This window comes from Staurois parvus, unplaced genomic scaffold (assembly GCF_062004578.1).
Source record: "Staurois parvus isolate SC_StPar_1 unplaced genomic scaffold, SC_StPar_1.0 ptg003158l, whole genome shotgun sequence".
Taxonomy (NCBI): Eukaryota; Metazoa; Chordata; class Amphibia; order Anura; family Ranidae; genus Staurois; species Staurois parvus.
In genome coordinates, this window is record NW_028320954.1 from 277501 (window position 1) to 300000 (window position 22500).

A 22500-nucleotide genomic window follows, 5' to 3' on the forward strand; every position below is an offset into this window, starting at 1 on the left:
CAATTAGCGGTTTAAATCAGTTGGAAGGAGGTGACACTGGCCGACACCGTGCCCAGCCATCTTTGACACATGTTCAGGTAGATGCTCCACCACTTTCAGCCCTGGGTTCACACTGATGTGGTGCGGAATTCGCAGCGTTTTCAGTGCGAATTCCACACCGCATCAGAATTGCACCCCGTTCATGCGAACCGATGCGGGTGTGTATGGTAAGTTAACAACACCCCAAAAGCGGTCCGCAAAACGCGGTGCTATGTGCAGAATCGGATTGCATAGGTGTGAATACCTATGTGATCCGATTCTAGTGCGGATCTAAAAAAGGGTCCTGCACCTTTTTGGTGCGGTGCGATTAGCGCCATACATCATGTACGGCTTTGATCGCACCACACACAAATCGCATGTGATTTGTACAGGACTACGGTGCGGTTCCTGTGCAAATCACATGCAATATACCGCACCGCACATATGTGAATCCGGGCTGAGGTTGCCTACCCCTAATGTAAAGGGTACATTATTTCACATTTGGTGGACTTGACCTAAAGCGATCTTTTCGTCGCAAGTGTACGCTATGATTCGATTGGTCCCCAATGTCTCCCTGGCCCATAGCCCATGGGAAGCCACACTGCATAAACCCATTTTATCTCTTTCTGGGGTCCAGAGAAAATGGGGGGGTTTTGTTTTCCTGGTGGCCCACCAAATGTTAGCTAGATCCTGGCACCAACAACTTCTCCCCTTTGGGGAAGGTAAACATTGATTAGTGAGGACTATGGTACTTGAGAAGCTTACCTACCTACAGGGGCGGACTGACCATTTGGAAACTCGGGCACTGCCCGAGGGCCCAGGGTCAGTAGGGGGCCCCATGAGATGCCCCTGGTACCATTTTCATAGGCTTTTTAGAGTTTGGGCAAGGACACAGGGGCCCCATGATCCCCTATTGCCCGGGGGCCCCATGAGTTGTCAGTCCGCCCCTGCCTACCTGTTATCTGGGAAAAACCTTAATAAACTTTCTGTAAAAGAAAATCAAACAACCGTTCTGAAAATGAACATTTTTCAAAGGAAATTCTTGAGATATGAGGCCAGCTTTAGGTTTGTAGCAAATCCTTCACTCCTGGGCGCTCTGATAACCCACATGGAAGAAAAATATATTTTAAATATATTTTTAAAATATTCTTCCCAAATATATTGACGTATATTTGAAATGTTACAATTTTGTCCGCATTCAATATATTTAGAAATATATATATATATATATATATACTGTATGTTGAAATGCGTTTTTTATATATTACAAAATATATTAAATATATTTTTAAAAATACATTTTCAAATATACTGTATGTCTTTAAAAATACATTGAATCTACATTTTTGAAATGCATTTACAAATATATATAAAAATATATGTTAAAATTACTTTTTTATATGTTAAAAAAAGTCTGAAGAACATATTTTAAAAAAATATATTTTTAAAAATATTTTTCATATATTTTGCAATATCTAAAAAACGCATTTCAACATACAGTGTGTGTGTGTATATGTATATATATATATATATATATATATATGTATGTATGTATGTGTGTGTGTATATATATATATATATTTATATATATATATATAAAAATATATTGAATATGGACAAATTTGTAGTATTTCAAATATATGTCAATATATTTGGAAACAATATTTTTAAAATATATTTAAAATATATTTTTCTTCGATGTGGGAAGGCTGTGCTAGTTGTCCCTGTTGGTGTGAGAACCTTACTTTCTGTTGTGTCTTCGGGGAAGGAAGTAATGGGAAATCTCCCGTATGGAGACCCAGACAGCAATAAAAATCCCAAAGAAGTTTTTACATACAGCAGATACTGGCAGAGCCCTGACGGGAGATGATTTATGATTTGTGGTTTTAAGAATGTATCTAAAGATATGTAAAAAGCTCAGTTTTTTACTTGTATGTGTTTTTTTGGGGTTTTTTTTAATATTGGGGCAGTAAATATTTATTAAATACCAAATGACTATTAAATACCCACGCTATCCAAATAAAAAAAAAATGGGTGGGGTTTCACTTTAAAATTTGTGCTTCAACTTACCTTTTTTTTTTTTTTTCTTCATAGGTTAGAACATTTTGGAAAAGTGCTTCTGAGACAGAAAGGCAGAAAAATATTCTGCTGGAAATAGAGGTGGACATGTTGAGGGATATGGAGAGGATGAGGGAGGACACCATGATAAGGGTGCAGACCAATATGAGGAAGGTGGTCAGGTTGAGGCAGGAGGCCATAATGAGACAGGAGGCCAGGGAGAGGGAAGAGGCCAGGGAGAGGAGAGAGGCCAGGGAGATGGAGGAGGCCAGGAGAAGGAAGGAGGCCATGGAGATGGAGGAGGCCAGGAGAAAGGAGGAGGCCACGAAGAGGGAGGAGGCGAGGATAAGGGCGGTGGCCAGAGAGAAGGAGGCAGACAGAATAAGGGAGGAGGCCAGGTTGAGGGAGGAGGCCAGGAAAAGGAAAAAGGCCAGGAAAATAGAGGAGGCCAGGGCGAGGAAGGAGGCCAGGATAAGAGAGGAGGACAGAGTGAGGGAGTTGGCCAGGATGAGGGAGGAGGCCAAAAAGAAGGATGTGGCCAGGATGACGGAGGAGGCCAGGATGGCAGAGGAGGCCAGAATGAAAAAGGAGGCCAAGTTGAGAGAGAAGAACAAAGAAATAGAGGAGATGATGAAACAGGAACAACGGTTGAGAGAGGAGATGAAGAGAGATGGAGACCAGATAGTGATGGAGTATGGAAGAATTAACAGTATACTACAGGCAATGATAGCAACCAAGGAGAGAAATGCGACAGAAATGGGAGAAATAATGAAGAAGGCAGAGGAAAGGAAAGAAAAGGGGGCAACGGAAGAGGCCATGAAGAGGGAGATGGACAAGATGAGGGAGGAGGCCAGACTGAGGAAGTTGGCCAGGGTAAGGGAGAAGGCCAGGATAAGGGAGGAGGCCAGGATAAGGGAGGAGGCCAGGATAAGACAGGAGGACAAGATATGGGAGGAGATCAGGATGAGGGAGCAGGCCAGAATGAGGGAAGCTGCAAGAATAAGGGAGGAGGCCAAGACAAGGGAGGAGGCCAGGACAAGGAAGGAAGCCAGGGCGAGGGCAGAGGCCTGGATTAATGAGGATACCAGAATGAGACAGGAGGCCAGACTGAGGGAGGAGGCCAGACTGAGGGAAGAGGCCAGACTGAGGGAAGAGGCCAGACTGAGGGAAGAGGCCAGACTGAGGGAGGAGGCCAGAATGAGACAGGAGGAAAGAATGAGACAGCGGGCCAGCAGAAGACCAGAGAGTGGGAGAATCGAGATGATGACAGAGGAACATAGAGTGAGAGAAGTGCTGAGGAGAAATGGAGATATCTTAGTGATGGGGTCCAGAACAACTAACATATACTACAGGCGTTGAATGCAGACAGGGAGAGGAATGCGGCAAAACGAGTAAATAATGAAGAAAGGAGAGGGAGATGGAGGAGGCCATGATGAGGAAGGTGGTCAGGATGAGACATGAGGCCAGGGTGAGGGAGGAGACCAGGATTAGACATGCAATTCATTTCGGTCCGAATCTAAATTCGGACAAATTTTTGGCTATTCAGAGATTCGTATGCATCCGAATTTATTGAATAACAATAGAAACGAATTCCCTTAAAATTTTTTAATTTTATTTATTCATTTTCTAAGGAATTTCAAATTTTCAGAACAATTTGAGTCAATCAAAAATTTATTGACCAATCTGAATTCTGTGAGAAGAATAGCTGGGTGCTAAGGAGAGGGCTGGGAAGCCGGCAGTGGAAAAGGGGAGGTTCAGGGGAACAGGGGAGGGGCAGCGTCACAGGAGGAGGGCAGGGTCACGGGAGGGGGGTAGAGTCACAGGAGGGGCAGTGGAACAGGGGAGGGGCAGCGTCAAGGGAGGGGGGCAGGGTCATGGGAGGGGGGTAGAGTCACAGAAGGGAGGCAGCAGGACAGGAGGGGGCAGCGGGACAGGAGGGGGCATCTGGACAGGAGGGGCAGTAGAACAGGGGAGGGGCAGTGAAATGGGAGGGGCATATTACAGGAGGGGGGCAGGGTCATGGGAGGGGGGTACAGTCACAGAAGGGAGGCAGCGGGACAGGGGAGGGGCAGCGTCACAGGAGGGGGGCAGTGTCATGGGAAGGGGGCAGCGGGACTGGAGCAGGGCAGTGTCACTCACACACCTGTCCTTCCAGATCGCACCTCTCCTGTAGCGGCTCCTCCAGATGGTGTCAGTGTAGGATCTGGTGCCAGGAATGGTAGCTGTGTCCCAGGCAGGCAGAGATCTCTGGTGGCAGCTACAGCACAGGGCGGGGGCTCCTTCACCCTAACCGCCTCATCTTTTTTCTTCTCCATAGACTACCCGCCGGAAACCCCTGACCTCACACATCCACCACCGGACCCCCACCATTCTTCATTGGAGCCTGCATGACAGGTGTTATAGAAATCCAAATGCCCAGCAATTAGCTTGGGATAAAGATTTTACCCCTCCCCAGCCTGGCGCCCTAAGGTGGCTCGTATGGTGCCTTATGCTGACGCTGGCCCTGGAGGAGGGTTAAAGTGTCACCACCAATGATTGTGGGGTCTGTTTTTTTTAGTCCAACTCAAAATATTCATGGAAAGAATGGCTCAGTGGAAAATGAAGGAGGTATTGTGCCAGTATTGGATGCATTCTATAGTCTCAAAGAGAATTTCTGAGTGGCATTTCCATACTTTTTTCCCCAAGAACTGCTGGCATACCCCCAAAAATTCCTTGATTACACCCACATGAAGGTGTCTACATCTGATGCCCGTCTTGAAATTGTTAGGAACTGACTGATGCAAGTCAGCAGCCTGAAATGAAGACAGACAGTTTTTGTTTCATCCTGCTGTAATTACTTAAGTGCCACTTTTAACATCCAAGTGAAAGATATTGCACCAACATGTCAGAAATTAAACAAAGAAACAAAAAAAAATCAAAAACAGAATCACTGAGTTGGAAAAAGGATCACCTTTCCTAAAAATAACTTGTAAACTCAATCAGGTGTAGCTAAGAACACAAAGCAATTTGACCTTCGGCTGTGATCAGCTGTAGTCGTTTTGATTAGCTCATCACAAAAAGAGCTTTCCTGGAGCATTTCAGTCCCTGATAGTGCAACTGAAGCAGACAATCAACTATGAATGGCGAGGCAATGTCAGAAAGTCTTCAGGTCTGAAATTCGCATTGTAGGTGCATTCCCACTCTGAGAGACAGAATTTAAAAAACAAATTCAGGAAATCACATTGTATGATTTTTAAAGAATTTATTTGTCTTGCACTGCTGAACAAAAGTATTTAAACACCTAAGAAACAGAAAGAATTCTGGCTCTCAAAGACCTGTTACTGTGCCTTTAAAAAGTCCATCTCTACTCCACTCATTAATCTAACTTAGTAGCACCTGTCTGAGCTCTTTAAAGACCCCTGTCCACCCCACAGTCAGTCAGGCGCCAACTACTACCATGGGCAAGACCGAAGAGCTGTCAAAAGACACCAGAGACAAAATTGTGGACCTCCACAAGGCTGGAAAGGGCTACGGGGCAATTGCCAAGCAGCTTGGTGAAAATAGATCAACTGTTGGAGCAATTGTTAGAAAATGGAAGAGGCGAAAGACGACTGTCAGTCTCCCTCAGACTGGGGCTCCATGCAAGATGTTAACCTCTTCCTGCCCAGTGCCATTACTACAGTGTCAGTGCTTTTTATTAGCACTGGTCACTGTATTGGTGTAACTGGGGATGTCAGTGACACCAAGTCAGTTCCCCCCCAGTGTCAGAATGCCGCAGTCCCGCTATAAGTCGCTGATTGCCGCAATTACTAGTAAAAATAATGAAAAAAAAATCCCAGTACATATACTGCGTTTGTAAACGCTATAACTTTCACGTGAACCAATTAATTTACACATATTGGGATTTTTTTTTTTTAGCAAAGTCATGCAGCAGAATATATTTTGGTCTAAATTTATGACGAAATTTGATTTTTTTAAATTTTTTTACCGGACATGTTTAATAGCAAAAAGTCAAAAATATTGTTTTTTTCTCAAAATTGTCGCTTTTTTTTAATAGCGCAAAATACTAACATTTATAGGTAAAGTTGATCCAGGGAATATCCGATTGCCTCTCGGGGGATCAGGAAGGAATTTTTTTCCCTGCAGGAGCAAATTGGATCGTGCTTTGCTGGGTTTTTTGCCTTCCTCTGGATCAACTGTGGGTGTAGGATTATAACTTTTTTTTTTTTTTTTTTTAATGGTTGAACTGGATGGACTTTTGTCTATTTTCAGCCAGACTAACTATGTAAAACATTAAAAACACACAGGCAATCAAATACCACAGAAATAAAGTTTTTTTCCTGGGAAAAAAAGGATGTAAATTTAATGGGGGTGCAGCGTTGCATGACCGCGTATTTGTCAGTTAAAGTAACGCAAAAAATGGCCAAGGGAGGAAGGGGGGGGGGGTAAATCCTCTGGAGGGCAAGTCAATCAGACAAATAAAGATTAGTTAAACCTACGGATACCTATTTTTAACCAGAACTATTCCTTTATACTGGCTTATGAAATTTACAAATGCAAAAATTTAGAAATTGGATGAAAGGTTTAGCACTGTGAAACACTTTTTGAAAGATTAATAGTGCATTTTATATGCAACTATAAAGATCTGACCAAAATGAGGGACAAATGAGGAAGAAAGAGGGACAGGGGGACTTTGTTCCAAAACAAGGACAGTCCCTCGAAATCAGTGACAGTTGGGAGGTATGGACATGTTTGTGTGTGTATGCGCATACTTTAGTCTTTACAATCTATTTATTATAAACTAGATCTATGTATTGTATATCTTTTTCAATAAAAGGATTAATATTAGATTCTTGCTTCTGTGTCATTTGTCAGATGTTGTAAAAGGCATTAGATATGTTTTAGTATGTATACACATTGCCCTTGGGCAGGGGCGGACAGACAACTCATGGGGCCCCCGGGCAATAGGGGATCATCGGGCCCCTGTGTCCTTGCCCAAACTCAAAAAAGCCTATGAAAAAGGTTACCAGGGGCATCTCATGGGGCCCCCTACTGACCCCGGGCCCTCGGGCAGTGCCCGAGTTTCCAAATGGTCAGTCCGCCCCTGCCCTTGGGTACATACACTTTATATATGAATGCTTTATATAGAATTCTTTACTATAGTTTTCACCATCCATTTATTATAAATGATATAAAGCCCTGAGGAAGAAATACCTGCTGACCCCTGGAACACGTTGGCTTTGTGTGTATCTTCTTCAATAAAAGGACTCACATTGTCCGCTGATGTCGATTTGTCGCCGTTTATGATGAGTGATGACGCACGCCACGGCTATCCTCCCCTGTTGCTGCACTCCTTTATAGCCAGTGAGTCATCCCATCATTGTGATGGACCAATATGAATATGTGGGGGATGGGAAGGAGTGGGCAGGCTCAGATATTACCAATCAAACTGGCCCGAAAATAACCTACCAGCAATCTTCGGAGTGTCGGAGGAAACCCACTTAACCCCTTGGCGCCGGTGCCTCCTGGCCCTTTAAGGTGCTACTAAACCCACAAGAGTAAAATCAGTTTGTATATTCAAAAAAGCGTGCTTGTTATACTCACTGTGGAACCTAAGGGGTTAATCCTCTGCATTGTGTAAAAAGGCTGTTTGATCCTGACTTTTCTGATCCTCCCCTTCTTCCAGTGTTCCCCTCTTATCTCCTGATAAGACATATTGTATGGAGACACTGTGCACATGTTCAGTTTGGTGTGTATTGCTAGAGATGTGTTTTTTTTTTCTTGGGAGAGTGCATGTAATCAGCACAGGGCCAATCAGCACTGTCCAGACAGAGATCAGGTGTTCTGCATCCTGCTAGAGCAGAACGAAAACTCCTCCTACAAGCGTTACCATGTGCTCAGCTGGACACTGATAGAAATCACAAGACTGCTATATATTGCTGATGAGAAAAGGTATTTTTAGCAGTTTAAATTTACTAAACTAATGGCATTTCCATGTGTGTACTGTGGGAGAGCGGATAGTGATAGTGAATGCAGGGTCTGGGGAGACCAGATATAGTAAATGCAGGGTCCGGGGAGACCAGATATAATGAATGCGGGGTCCGGGAAACCAGATATAGTGAATGTGGGGTCCGGGGAGACCAGATATAGTAAATGCAGGGTCCAGGGAGAGCGGATATAGTGAATGCAGGGTCCGGGGAGAGTGGATATAGTGAATGTGGGGTTCGGGGAGACCAGATATAGTGAATGCAGGGTCCGAGGAGAGCGGATATAGTGAATGCAGGGTCCAGGGAGACCGGATATAGTAAATGCAGGGTCCAGGGAGACCGGATATAGTGAATGCGGGGTCCGGGGAGAGCGGATATAGTGAATGCAGGGTCCGGGAAGACCAGATATAGTGAATGCGGGGTCCGGGGAGACCGGATATAGTAAATGCAGGGTCCAGGGAGAGCGGATATAGTGAATGCAGGGTCCGGGAAGACCAGATATAGTGAATGCAGGGTCCAGGGAGACCGTATATAGTGAATGCAAGGTCCGAGGAGACCGGATAAAGTGAGTTCAGGGTCCTGGGTTTAGTAACACTTTAAGGGGTTTGGAAGGTAGGGTTTAGGGTCATGTGACCGCCGTGATTGGCTGTCACAGTGGTAACATGATCGGGACCTTTCCATGAGGCGCCGGTAAATGTGCCGGGAACACGCAGGGCACGCACGTGTGCTTACTTTGGGTATGCAGATAGGTGGCCTCTCGGCGTCAAAGGCCAGCCGCTGAGGGGCCACAAATTTGCATACCGTCAGCGCCAACAGGTTAAACACAGGAAGAAAGTGTACAGGTTCACACTACAGTCCATTTAACATGGTTTGCTATGGGACACGTTCACATTTATGCTGTTTTCAGCAGCTGAGTTTTTGGAAAGGGTCAAGGACTTTTTTAAGTGTTTGCGGTTCAATAGACTTCAATGGAGATGCTGCAGAAAACCATGTAGTACGTTTTAGATGCATTTTTGACACGTTATGCATTTTTAAATCTGCCTACCAACAAATTGACCAAAAAAAGCATAAGAAAAGCAAAACGCATAAATAAACGCGTGTGCAAAAATGCAAAACGCACCGCACACATGGATCAAAAGCAAACTGTGTGCGAACCAAGCCTAAAATGCACGCAATGGAGTGGCTACGCATGAAAAAATTGTTGCATATCACCGCACACGCCGGAGTGAGAGCAATATTTCTAGGCTCATTATTTACAGTTAAATATAACCTGATGACATTTAGGGCCAGTTCACACGCCATGCGTTTCAGTTGCTTTTTTTCTGCAACCAAAATGCACAGAAAGTAGTTTTTTTTGGTTGTCAGTGTCGTAGTTACCCTCAGTGCTTGCTGTTCCAGCGCATTCTGGTTGCAGAAAAAAAAAAGTAGAACAGGCTGCATTTTTCCTGCACAGAACTGTACTGGAACGTGGTAAAATGCATAAAAAATGCACTGGAACATACCAAAAAACACACTGGAACGCACAAGTCCCTTTTTAAACTGAAGAAAAAGAGAGCGGGAAAAAAATGAACTGGAACGCATCAAAAAGTATCAAAAACACTCCGGGACGCACCAAAAACACATTAAAAAAAAGTGCATGCAGAAATTCAGGGCAGCACAGTGGCTATAAATGGTTAGCACTTCTGCCTGGCAGGACTAGAGTCATTGGTTCAAATCCCAACCACGGCACCACCTGCCTGGAGTTTGCATGTTCTCTCTGTGCCTGCGTGGGTTTCCTCCGGGTACTCCGGTTTCCTCCCACACTCCAAAGACATGCTGGTAGGTTAATTGGCTCCTGTCTAAATTGTCCCTAGTATGTGTATGTATGAATGTGAGCTTGGGTATCTATTTACTCGGTGTGCGTTTCTATAGTAGTGTGAGCGGCCGTTAGAGGCTTTAAAGCATCGCCTATGGGAAATATAGAGTACCAAAGTTTAACGCCGCTTCCCGGGCGCACACAATTTTAACATTTGACACGGGGTATGTATTTACTCGCTCTGCGTTTCTATAGTAGTGTGAAGCGGTCGTTAGAGGCTTTAAAGCATCGCGTATGGGAAATATAGAGTACCGAAGTTTACCGCCGCTTCACGGGCGCACGCAGTTTTAACGTTTGACACGTTGGGGTATCTATTTGCTCGGTCTGCGTTTCTATAGTAGTGTGAAGCGGCCGTTAGAGGCTTTAAAGCATCGCCTATGGGAAATATAGAGTACCGAAGTTTACCGCTGCTTCACGGGCGCACGCAATGTTAACGTTTGACACGGGGTATCTATTTACTCGGTGCAACCTCATCCTCTATCATTTACCCCCCAAAATTGGATAGTTTATTGCGTCTATTTACCCTAAATTTCGCTTTAGTGCATTTTTTCCCTGAAATTTTTGCATTTCCTTGTCACGCTAATATCGTGTGACGCAACAAATTGGACCTACCACTATTCTATTCTCTCTTTCCATATTTATTATGTGTTGGGTAATCTTCGGGCCTAAAAATTAGGGTTGTTTTAAAACTTGTAAACAAACGCAAAAACGGCTCTGGCTGCGAAGCAGTTAAGGCACCCACAGGGGCGGACTGACAACTCATGGGGCCCCCGGGCAATAGGGGATCATGGAGCCCCTGTGTCCTTGCCCAAACTCAAAAAAGCCTATGAAAAAGGTAGCAGGGGCATCTCATGGGGCCCCCTACTGACCCCGGGCAGTGCCCAAGTTTCCAAATGGTCAGTCCGCCCTTGGGCACCCATATTGTATGGTATCAGGGGCAGACTGACCATTTGGAAACTCAGGCACTGCCCGGGGTCAGTAGTTGGCCCTATGAGATGCCCCTGGTACATTTTTCATAGGCTTTTTTGAGTTCGGGCAAGGACACAGGGGCCCCATGATCCCCTATTTCCCGGGGGGCCCCATGAGATGCCCCTGGTACCTTTCATTGGCTTTTTCATAGGCTTTTTTGGGTGTGGGCGAGGACACAGGGGCCCCATGATCCCCTATTGCCCGGGGGACCCCATGAGTAGTCAGTCCGCCCCTGGATGGTATAGTCCACATTTCTGGTATTCATGCTGCGCTCATTCATTTGTTTTCCTTGTAATAATCACTTTCTAGAGCTGGCTGACTATTCACAGGACATCATATCCATCTTTGTATATAAATATTTACCTATAAATACTCCTTTTTACTATGGAAAAAAAATCATTTTATTTCAAACCACGTCCATTTCCTTTTTTCCCTTCAGCTCTGTTTACATTTTTACTATTTTTAATGTGGAAAAAGCCTTTTATTTAAATCTACACCCCTTTCCTTTTTTCCCCTCAGCTCTGTTTACATTGTTTGCGCGCAATAAAGTTTTTTTTTTTTTATCCGGGTACAGAGTTTTCCGGAAGTGAGGTAGCGGAAGTAGGGAGGAAGCGGCGCTAAGGCTGTGTGGCGTGCTGGTTGAAGATGGCGGCGGGACCGATTTCGGAGCGGAACCAGGGTGAGATAAATGTGGCCACGGAGGGAGGTACCGGTGGGCTTTACGGTCCGGACTGCTGTAGAATTAGAAGCGGTGTTTTGGGCCTCTGTACGTAGCAACCAGTGCCGCTCTGAGGAAAGGAGGTGCTAGTGAACTGGTTGCTACGGGCAACGGCTTTCAGTGTGCGGCCTATGAAGGAGAAGGGGGGGGAGTTGTCCATACACACACAGGGGCCAGTCCCTGCCCACAAAGGGCCCTGCAAACTGCCTGGCCATTGGAAGAGTAATGAGAAGCTGTCTGCCTTCTGAAAATGCCATTTGCCTGGCTGTGAGTGGCTTTTCACGCTGGAACATGGCCCACCTGCTGCCAGTGGATGTCGGAGCTCCTGATCTGAAGCCGGTGTGGCAGCCAGCCAGGCAGGTAGCATTTCTCAGAAGGCAGCCCACTGTGGCATCTAAGGGGCCTAGACAGCCCTGGGAATGGAGCGCTCTCACCAAAAGGGGATCTCCTATAACGAAGGGCCGATATCCCTTTCCGCAGAGTCACGCCACGGCCTGCCTTGTACAGCCCATTTATAAAATGCAGGCTGTGGAGTGATTGGAGAAGTGGCCTGGTCACATGACTGTCCACATATCACGTGACCAGGCTTCTCTCAAGGATAGCTAAACGCTCAACTTTTTTTTTTTTTTTCAGCAATATTATTTTTTAATGAAACATTTATATTTCAATGGTTTTTGTTTATTTTAAACAGTATAAAACACAGGCAACAAAACACGCCCGCGCAGGGGGTATCAATTGCACCGATTAAAAAAAAAAAAAAAAAAGGGCATAATAGAGAAAACGCTCAAACTCCAACAAGGCAAAAGGTACGCCCACGCAGGGGCTAGCAATGGCACATAAGTTACAATAACATTAACGTAACTATCACAACTAAAGACAGCTGTCCACTGTCACACCAAAAACAAGCAAGAAAAAAGAGAAGAAAAAAAACCCCAAAACACCAAAGAGCAGGGGTCCAAGAGCGCCAATGCCAAACGCCATTACATCCCCATATTAGCCGGGGGGAGCGTGGGAAAGGCATATTGCAACCACGGCTCCCATATTTTCAAAAATTTCCGTTGGGCGTCGTTGCATATACTCGACATCTGTTCGTTGATCATCATAGTAGTCATACGATCCCGCACCCCCTGAAAAAGGACAAACGGACTCCTCCAGGCCTGAGCAATTGTTCTAGTGGCCGATAAAAACAAATAGGAAGCCAACTGCTGCTGACGAGCCAAGAGGCCCCGTATGGGGCAATGAAGCAAGGCATACCGAGCATCCCGGCGTATTGGAGAGATGGAACAAAGTGAAAAGGAGGCCAAACACACAAGACCAAAAACGAACTAACCTCGGACATGACCACCAGATATGCACTACATCGCCGCGAAGGCCACAACCCAGAAAACATTGATCACTACAGGAAGCACAACCCAGAAAACATCGATCACTACAGGAAGGGTTAGCCTGGGCCAGACGAGCTGGAACCCAGTACCAATGAAACAATACCTTATAGGTAGCCTCCAGCGTGGTCGTATTTCAACTTTTTTTTTTTTATGTTGGTTTTGGATAGGGCAGCAAAGGATTAGACCCCTCTGTCAGTTTTTATTGCTGCCTGTGTCCCTGTTAAAGCGGAGTTCCCCCTGGAAAAAATTAAAGTCAGCATCTGCAAAAACTGTACCTGCTTACTTTTAAAATACAGCCACTTACCTGTCCCACGATCCAGCGGTGTCCTCACCACGGCTGGGTTTCACTGGCCGTCTTCTCTCCCTGGCGCCGGCATCTTCAGTGTGGGCACCCGGCTGTGACAGTGTGGCCAAAAAAAAAAAAAAAAAACCCTTTAACTAAACCCTTCAAATACGCACTGCATAACAGACAAAGTGCAAGCTGCATTGGCGTGAACCAGGCCTGAAATGCTTTGAAAACAGCAAAAACGCACACGTGTCACATGGTCTATGTAGGTCAAACCATAAACGTAAAATCACGCAGTTATCGGCGGCCGTTATCGGCACCTTTTCTCCTATCGGCAGACAACACTATTTTCGGCCGCTGATCTATCGGTGCGACCATAGAAAAAAAAAACACGAAAAAAAGAATAGTACAGGAAAATGGAGAGCAGCTTAGCAATCCTGATCAGTGCTGGCATGCAGAACAGCCTAAGACATATTAATAACCACTGTGCAGCAGGGGCGGACTGACCATTCGAGCACTCGGGCACTGCCCGAGGGCCTGGGGTCGGGGCCCCATGAAATGTTCTTGTTACCTTTTTATAGGCTTTTTTGAGTGTGGGCAAGGACACGGGCGGCCCAATCCCTTATTGCCCGGGGGCCCCATGAGTTGTCAGTCCCCACCCCTGCTGTGCAGTCTGCATAATCAAGGACATACCTATTGCACTAGGCTGATTATCACAGTACACATTTCGGAAGGGACACTCATTTTAGAGCAGCCTTTCTCAACCAGGGTGCTCAGGCACTCCGGGGTGCCTTGAGGTTTCTTCAGGGGTGTCCTGGCAAAATGTCTAAAAATTGCCCAAAACTTGTACACAGGGTGGATTTGATTTAAATCACGATTTAAATCACTAGTCAGTAAGCCTTGATTTAAATCCTAGTTTTCTACATAAAGACTAATTCTTGCTGGTATAACTTTAATATACAAGTAGATGAAGATTTTTAGAATAACAACTTTTCATATTAGTTTTTTATTCCCAGTTTAATAGGTTAATCACTCATATTTGGACAACTTTTCTGTTGTACTTAGGAAGGAGAAAAATAATCATTACCTTAATAATAACAATTTAAATAGATTTATTCATCTGAAACAATAACATTCCAGCATATGTGATTTGCTTAAACATCCATGTTTGGTAACTAATTTGGCTAAACAAAATCTATATATTTGAAGAAACTTAGACTGTCAGCCCCTTCCTCCTCACACTTAGTTTCCCTTTCTTCTGTGCAGATCTATTCCACTCCAAACAATCAGAAAAATATTGTTTCTATTCTATTCACTGAACTTCTTGAACCTTAGCACTGAAGGGGCTGATTCTGTATTCATAGGTGTGTAGAAGTTAGGATGAAGGTCTTTTTCTTAACTCTGTTCATGTTATAACATTTTTGCTGTGAAGAAGAGGCATGTGATCTCCGCTGAGTCCAATTCAGTTTTGAGAACTGCAAAGTAAACCGAGCATCTGTGATAATATCTTGTAGGCAGAGAAACTGCCCAATAATCGTACAAAAACCTCTGGAAGAGCATGACATTGTGAATGGATTCATGGGATTTATTTACCAAAAAAATTAAACATATACAGCCTTATTCTACATAATTAAAGAACTAACCTTTATTTCATGATGGAATAACCTTTGGATGGTAATATATTTTCCTCAAAAAGCATTTTATATAAAAAAATCCAATTTAAATAAAAAAAATCCGATTTTTTTTTTTTTTTTTTTTTTTTTTTTTTTTTTTTTTTAAATCATTGATTTTTATCCACCCTGCTTGTACACAAGCCAGCGGGTGGAACAAGCCTGCCTTTTAGTTACACAAAGCCCCAGGTTTTTTATTGTGCACCATTACGACCTTCTAGTCGCTGGCATCCTGACAACCAATGACATCAGTTGATAAGGAGGATGTCAGCTGCATGCACAGCATCCTAGTTTGACCCTCCCCTGCCCCTCTCCATCAGTGCTGGGGTCACATTAGCTCAGTGATGGATAAAAATTGAGGGAGAAGAGAAACATCGTAATACTAGTCAGTACCAGTGTGCAAAAGTGTATTTTATTGGGAAGAATAAATCGCCTCTAATGTTGGGTGTCCTACATGTGTGGATGTTGCTATCACAAGGGTGCTTGTTCGTAAAGGGGAATTAGCTCAAATGGTAGAGCACTTGCTTGGCATGCGAGAGGTAGCGGGATCAATGCCCGCATTCTCCATTAAGCAAAGGGCCCTGTTGTGTTAGCAAAAAAGTTAAAAACAAAAATTTAAAAATATATATTATTATTATTATTATTCAGTATTTATAAAGCGCCAATAGTTCGCTCAGCGCTGTACATTACAAAGGGGGACAGAACATGTGACAGAACAATACCAATACAATGCAAAACATTAGGGGATCGAGGGCCCTGCTCTTTCAAGAGCTTACAATCTAGGAGATATATGGGCAGCACAGTGGCTAAAATGGTTAGCACTTCCGCCTGGCAGTACTCGGGTTATTGGTTAGAATCCCAGCCATGGCACCACCTACCTGGAGTTTGCATGTTCTCCCAGTGCCTGCGTGGGTTTCCTCCGGGTACTCCGGTTTCCTCCCACACCAAAGACATGCTGGTAGGTTAATTGGATCCTGTCTAAATTGGCCCTAGTATGTGTATGTATGAATGTAAGTTAGGGACCTTAGATTGTACCGCCCTTGAGGGTTAGGGACTGATGTGAATGTATAATATATATGTAAAGCGCTGCGTAAATTGACAGCACTATATAAGTACCTGAAATAAATAAATATGTGTGTGTTTGTGTCTGCGTGTATAAAAAAAAAAACAGTGTAACGCTCCAATAGACCCTTATGTCTTCATAAAAGAGTACCTGTCAGCTGGCCAGAGCTATGACATGGGGGCTTGTTAGCCCCTTGTGATAGCAATAAAATAAAAATTGTAAAAAAAAAAAAAAGTAATAAAGGTAGTTTAAACATTTTTTAAAGCGCCACCACCCTCCTGCACTCAGCACAAATGCAAACATGCGCATAGGTCTGGTATGCATATGTAAACTGTGATTGGCCACACGTGAGGTCTCACCTCAAGCATCAGTGAGAGCAATAATTCTCGAGCCATCTTTTGCAATGAAAGTAATTTGTAAAAAAATCATATTTTTTTTAATTATAATTAACATGTTGTACTTACCTGCTCTGTGTAATGGTTTTGCACAGAGCAGCCCTGATCCTCCTGTTCTCAGCTCTCCCACTGGTGCTCCTGACTCCTCCTCTATAGTGAGTTCCCCCATAGGAAATGGCTTCCTATGTGGGCACTCATGCAGGCTCATTCCTGACTTTTAAGCCCTGCTGCTGTGGCCATAGACACAGACACCAGGACACAACCCTACTCTTGTCAGAGTTTGACATCAGTGATAGCCAATGGCTATTGATCTGCCCTGCGAGAAGGGACAGAGCAGGGAGAGCTGCTGCTCTCTTGCACAACACTGGATAGCAATAGGGCTCAGGCAAGTATGGGGGGGGGATCCCAGACTTATTTTTGTTACTTTTTTAAAGCGGTTGTAAAGGCTGAAGATTTTTATTTTCATGCATTCTATCATACACATCATCTTTCATATTTTCCAAAAAATGAGGATTGGTATGGTTTTTTTTTTTGTTTTTTTTTTCTTTTGTTTTGTTCTTTTTTTTCATTAAAGTGTGTTTTTTGTTTTTTTCCCCCCAAAAAAATTGCATTTGAAAAATATATTCATTTTTTAAAACTGTCCAGAGCCCCAAAGTTGAGACATGTTTTTGTCACTCCCAAGCACTGGTGTAGTATCAGAAGTCACAGTGGCAACCCCGTCCTATGCGCCAGGGGGCCCGCACGGCCTCAATGTCACATTTTGTTTGACACTTGGACAGGATGGGTGGCGGGGGTGGCATATATAGGAACTGATCCCCTCCATTTTCCTCCTGCAGACTCCCCTCTTCAGTCTCCTGCAACCTCTGAAAGCCAGCTGCTCCTCTTCTCTCTGCCCCCAGCATTTAGGCTAGGTTCACTTATGTGCCGCTGCGGATCCGCACAAAAATCCGTGTAGCCGCACTACCCACACAGAAGAATGTGGACCCATTTGCCAATTTACCAATTCTAATGGCACGCCGCCCGCACTGGAAATCGCAACCGTACTGGGAACCGAGGTTCCCGTGCAGGCTGCGTTTTCAGAAGTGGTGCAGGAACTTCTTCCCTGCGTTCCCAGGGCACGTGAGTCCATTCAAATGAATGGGCTCTTGTGCCCGTGCAAAACGCAGCCTGCAGGACCGCGGATATGTGAACCAGGGGTAAGTGGCTGCAGAAGGAAAATATTTATGCTATTCAAAATTTTGAACCATTTCATTTCATTGTGGCCAGTTACCAGATCACTTTAGTGGCCCCCTATAGACAAGTGCAACTGTCACCATTTTATTGTACAGGATCTCTGCTTTCAGCAAAATTTTAATGGGGTGACAAAAAAATAAAAATAACAGACAAACACACTTCTGCAGCAAAAAAAGCCAATTAAAAAAAATGTAATTTTTCAGTGGCTGCCCACATCTTTGGATCTAATGTTCGTTGTGATGTGATTTTCTGGTACCCTCATTTGTTTGCATTGTCCAAGTTTGTGTTCAGTTTCCTTTTAAAAGGATTTCATATTGAGCAAAGTTCTCTGACTAAGAAGCAGCTTCCACCTTCTATAGCACTGGCATACTAGTTCCAGGGTAGTGAAGGCAAACCTAATCAGTTTAATTTCTGATGGTGTTAACTAGGGTTGCACCGAAATGTCGGAAGGGATGCATGCATTTCTTGTGATAAGAATAAAAGTGATTAAAAAAAAAAAAAAAAAACTTTAAAGAAACAGTGCAAAAAAAAAAAAAACATTAAATAAATTTTTTAAAGAAGTTTAAAGTTCCCCCCGTGCTCGCACATAGTAGTGAACGCATACGTAGGCCGTACATATGTAAATGGTGTTCAAACCACACATGAGGTATCTCCATGAACGTCGGAGCAAGAGAAATAATTCTCACACTAGACCTCCTCTGTAACTTTACACTGCTACCCTGTAAAAATTTTTAAAGCATCGCCCATGGAGATTAAGTACCGCAGTTTCACGCCATTCCACGAGCGTGCACAATTTTAAAGCGTGACGTGTTTGGTATCTATTTACTCGCTGTAACATCCTCTCTCATATTTTACAAAAATTTGGGGTATATATATATATATATATATATATATATATATATATATATATATTTTTTTTTAATCAGTGTATTTTTTCCCCAAAAATATATATTTTTAAAAACTGCGCGTTTCGGTTTTCGGTTTTGGTACCAGAATTTTCCTTCCGGTGCACCACTAGCCTTAACTTTCTGGAATGATATGTGGCATCGGGATGTAAACTGCATCTGTCAGATGTTTGGAAGATTGGTGCATTCATAATCCTTTGACCTAGAAATGTAATGAACTTGTATACATTCTGCATACAAAGCAAAGGTTGGTTAAGGTTAATGTGTCCTTTGTGCTGTTTTGGTCTCTCCTAGACGCCACAGTCTATGTCGGAGGATTGGACGAGAAGGTAACCGAGCCGCTACTATGGGAGCTGTTTCTGCAAGCCGGGCCAGTGGTAAACACTCACATGCCCAAGGACCGGGTCACAGGGCAGCATCAAGGTGAGGGCAATATATGGCTGGTGTCTATTGGTTTCCTGTGTAAAAGTACAAATACCAGAATTCACATGTTCTGCGCTTGAAACGTCTCTTTATAGACCAGTAAAAGCTCCTTGTATGATTTTTATCAACTATATGGTGTATCTTTGGCAGTAGCCTTTAGCATTGGATTTCTACTAGAGATGGTGCTTATTTTCTTCAAATTTTTGACTTGGGCAATGTAAGCCAGTAAAATTTAAAAGTGCCTGTAAACACTACATCCAAACATATCTTGAAGTGAAATTAATTAACTATTATCCCCCATAATTACATGCACTCCTTAAAGTGGTTCTAAAAGCAGAAGATTTTTTTACCTTTAATGCATTCTCTGCATTAAGGTAAAAAAGCTGAGTGCAGCTCGCCCCCAACCTACACCCCTTATACTTGCTTGGGCCCCATCTCGATCCAAAGCCCCATCTCAGGTCTTTCTTTCTTCATTGGCTCACACAGCAGTGGGAGCCATTGGCTCCTGCTGCTGTCAAGTCGCAACCAGCGAGCCAGTGAGGAGAGAGCGGCGGGAAGAGACAAGCGTTGTGTGTGAATGGACAATGTGCATTCACAGGAGCATGGCTCGGGAGAAAGCCTGCTTGAGTGCCCCCATAGCGAGTGACTTGCTCCTGAGGGCATTTGGCGGGTGGGAGGAGATAGGACTGCTGTCAGGGCACCTAAATAGAAGAGGATCAGGGCTGCTCTGTACAATACCATTGCATAGAGCAGGTAAGTATAACATGTTTGTTATTTGAAAAGAAAAAATTAAAACCTTTACGATAACTTTAAAGCCTAACTCCAGCTTTGTGGCACTTTAAAATGTTAAAATGTTTTTTTTGGACCAGACTGGTGGCAACACAATGTCATATTTAACACAACATAATGTAAAAGAGGTGCGTTTTAGAACTAGCTGAATTTGGTGCACGAGTTGCTGTCAGAACCAAAAGTGTTGCAAATGCTTCATGAATTTGGCACAGTACATTAAAGCGGAGTGATGCTCACCTCTGATACAGCGATGTGGCATCCCCGAGTTCCCCACCCGGCCCCTGACATCTTCTGATGGCCAGCTTCCAGGTCTTGATCGCCAGCCGCTGTCATTGGCTGGTTTGGGGTGAGGTCAGTCCAATGCATGTTCAGGATTTCAGTCAGATTCGGCATTGCCGAATTTGTACAGTAAGCTGTGTGTTTGTGTGCGACGGGCGGACAAGAAGGTAAATCGGTTTAATGCAGAAGAGCCAAAGCATGTCTCTTCTGCATTAAAAATCCTTCCTGTCCGCCAATTTTAATTCTTAAGCCTAAAGTTCCACTTTACCCAGATGGATTGACATCAGAAAAGTGGCTCACCAGGTTTGTTGAATTCCCTTCCCAATGTGTTAATAAGTCGCACAGTTCAGACAAGTCAACATGTCCTGTACAACCAACCCACCCCTCCCCGTAGTCATGTAGGACACGACAGGTTCCAGAAGACTACGGGGCCATTCACAAAGCGCAGCGCTTCATGCGCAGTGGGCACCCCGGCTGTGAAGCCGCCAGCTGTCACATCAGGTTGCCCACACTAAAGATGCCAGCGCCTGAGAGAGAAGACGGCCAGTGAAACCAGCGGTGGTGAGGACACTGCTGGACCAAGGGACAGGTAAGTGTCTGTATTGTAACAGTCAGCAGCTACAGTTTTTGTAGTCGCTGACTTTTTTTTTTTTTCTTCAGCTGGAACTCTGCTTTAATGTAATGCCCTCATTACACGAGACGCAAGCCAATCTAGTCCAGCCAATAGAAAAGGCTCCACCTCCAGAACATCGCCAAGATACGCTCCTTCCTTACCCCAGACACCACTAAACTACTCGTACACTCCCTGATTATCTCACGCCTTGACTACTGCAACTCTCTCCTCACCGGCCTACCCCAGTGCAGGCTCTCCCCGCTTCAGACCATCCTGAACTCAGCGGCCAGACTCATCCACCTCACCAGCCGCTCCACCTCTGCTACCCCCCTCTGCCTCTCCCTCCACTGGCTCCCCATTGCCCAACGCATTAAATTCAAACTACTCACTCTGACCTATAAGGCCATCCACAACACTGCCCCTAACTACCTCACCGACCTGATTCCCAGGTACCACCCTACCCGTACCCTTCGCTCTTCACAGGACCTCCTTCTATCTTGCTCCCTGATCTCCTCCCACGCACGACTGCAAGACTTCTCCAGGTCCTCCCCCATCCTCTGGAACTCACTACCCCAATCCATCAGACTGTCACCTTCCCTCCTCACCTTCAGGCACTCCCTGAAAACCCACCTCTTCAGGGAAGCCTACCCCACCCTCACCTAACAGCCGCTGCCCTTCCCTCCTCCTACCACTCCATCCCCCACAGCCATTTCCTCCTGTACCTCTACCCCCTCCCTCCTAGATTGTAAGCTCGAAAGAGTAGGGCCCTCTTACCCCTTGTGTGCTGTTTGTTGTTACTGTACTGTTTCATGTATTGTCCCCCCCTCTATTGTACAGCGCTGAGCAAACCCTTTGGCGCTATATAAACTCGATATAATAATAATAATAATAGAAAAAAAAAATAAATCGAAAACTTGCATGTACACAATCCAATACCCACAGTAGTGGGCTCAGTGTGCTGTTGTATGGGGAGTTCTATTCTAATTTCCTTTGTTTATAGACAACTCCTGAGACACACCAGCAGTATTAGAGGCACCTGGACAATGTGCATGGGCTCTGCTGACATTGGGCTGCGCTGACATTGGGTTCTGCTGACATTGGGCTGCTTTCAACACTTATTGCTTCATGCCATCATTTCGGAGAGTGATGATAATTTGGGTGATGGCTGCTGTTGTAAAATAAATAAATTAGAAATGTAATCAAGCGCTGGGTGAAATGGTGAGAAGAATAGCCGCTAGCATTAAAAGGTAACCTCTAAAACCTCCAGAAAAATGTATAAAAAATATATATATGCAGCGCTAATGAACATATAGAAATGACATAAACAAACCTGGACGTAACACATAAGACGCCAGAAATTGAAAAGGTAGGATAAAGGTAACAAAAATAAAATAAACAGGTACAGTCAATAGACTTGTGCAAAATAATCGTGACTTCTGTGAAAAAGTCAATAAGCTTGTTGAGCAGAATATCCGTGACTCCTGTGATAGTGGAAATAGGTATAGATTGCACTAAGCAGATAATAAAATTGCTTGCGCATGGAGCACGTAAGACCTACTCCTGGTTCTCTGGATCTGGAACACTTCAAATGGCAGTAGTCATCTGTGTAGCAGCCACCAGGGGGTTTATTTACTAAAGCTGGAGAGTCCAAAATCAGACTCCCTTCTGCATAGAAACCAATCAGCTTCCAGGTTTCATTGCCAAAACTTCATTGAACAAGCTGAGGTTAGAAGCTGATTGGTTTCTATGCAGAAGGGAGTCTGATTTTGGACTCTCCAGCTTTAGTAAATAAATCCCCAGGTGTCATACATCAAGATTCAGAAGCCAGCCTCCAGAGATGCCGATGACAGCCACCAGGGGGATCACATATAGTAC

General features: G+C 44.3%; 2 protein-coding genes across 2 annotated transcripts in view; both read left to right on the top strand.

Annotated features, from left to right (window-relative positions):
- The first annotated feature begins 2118 nt into the window (after positions 1-2118).
- On the top strand, positions 2119-3783 carry LOC149428532 (uncharacterized). The gene has a single exon (XM_089667292.1). It carries the CDS (start codon positions 2185-2187, stop codon positions 3433-3435), a length of 1251 nt encoding a protein of 416 aa, XP_089523418.1. The 5' UTR covers positions 2119-2184; the 3' UTR covers positions 3436-3783.
- Positions 3784-11441: 7658 nt separating this feature from the next.
- Positions 11442-22500, top strand: part of LOC149428533 (splicing factor 3B subunit 4-like) — a gene marked incomplete at its 3' end in the record, with an annotated part of 19514 nt that continues 8455 nt past the window's right edge. Inside the window, exons 1-2 of the mRNA XM_089667297.1 lie at positions 11442-11545; positions 18816-18944. Coding sequence (XP_089523423.1) covers positions 11512-11545; positions 18816-18944 — 163 coding nt within the window. The remainder of the gene's footprint in view (positions 11546-18815; positions 18945-22500) is intronic.

Coding starts and splice junctions, on each gene's coding strand:
- LOC149428532 (XM_089667292.1), top strand. CDS start 2,185: ATGTTGAGGGATATGGAGAGGATGAGGGAGGACACCATGATAAGGGTG.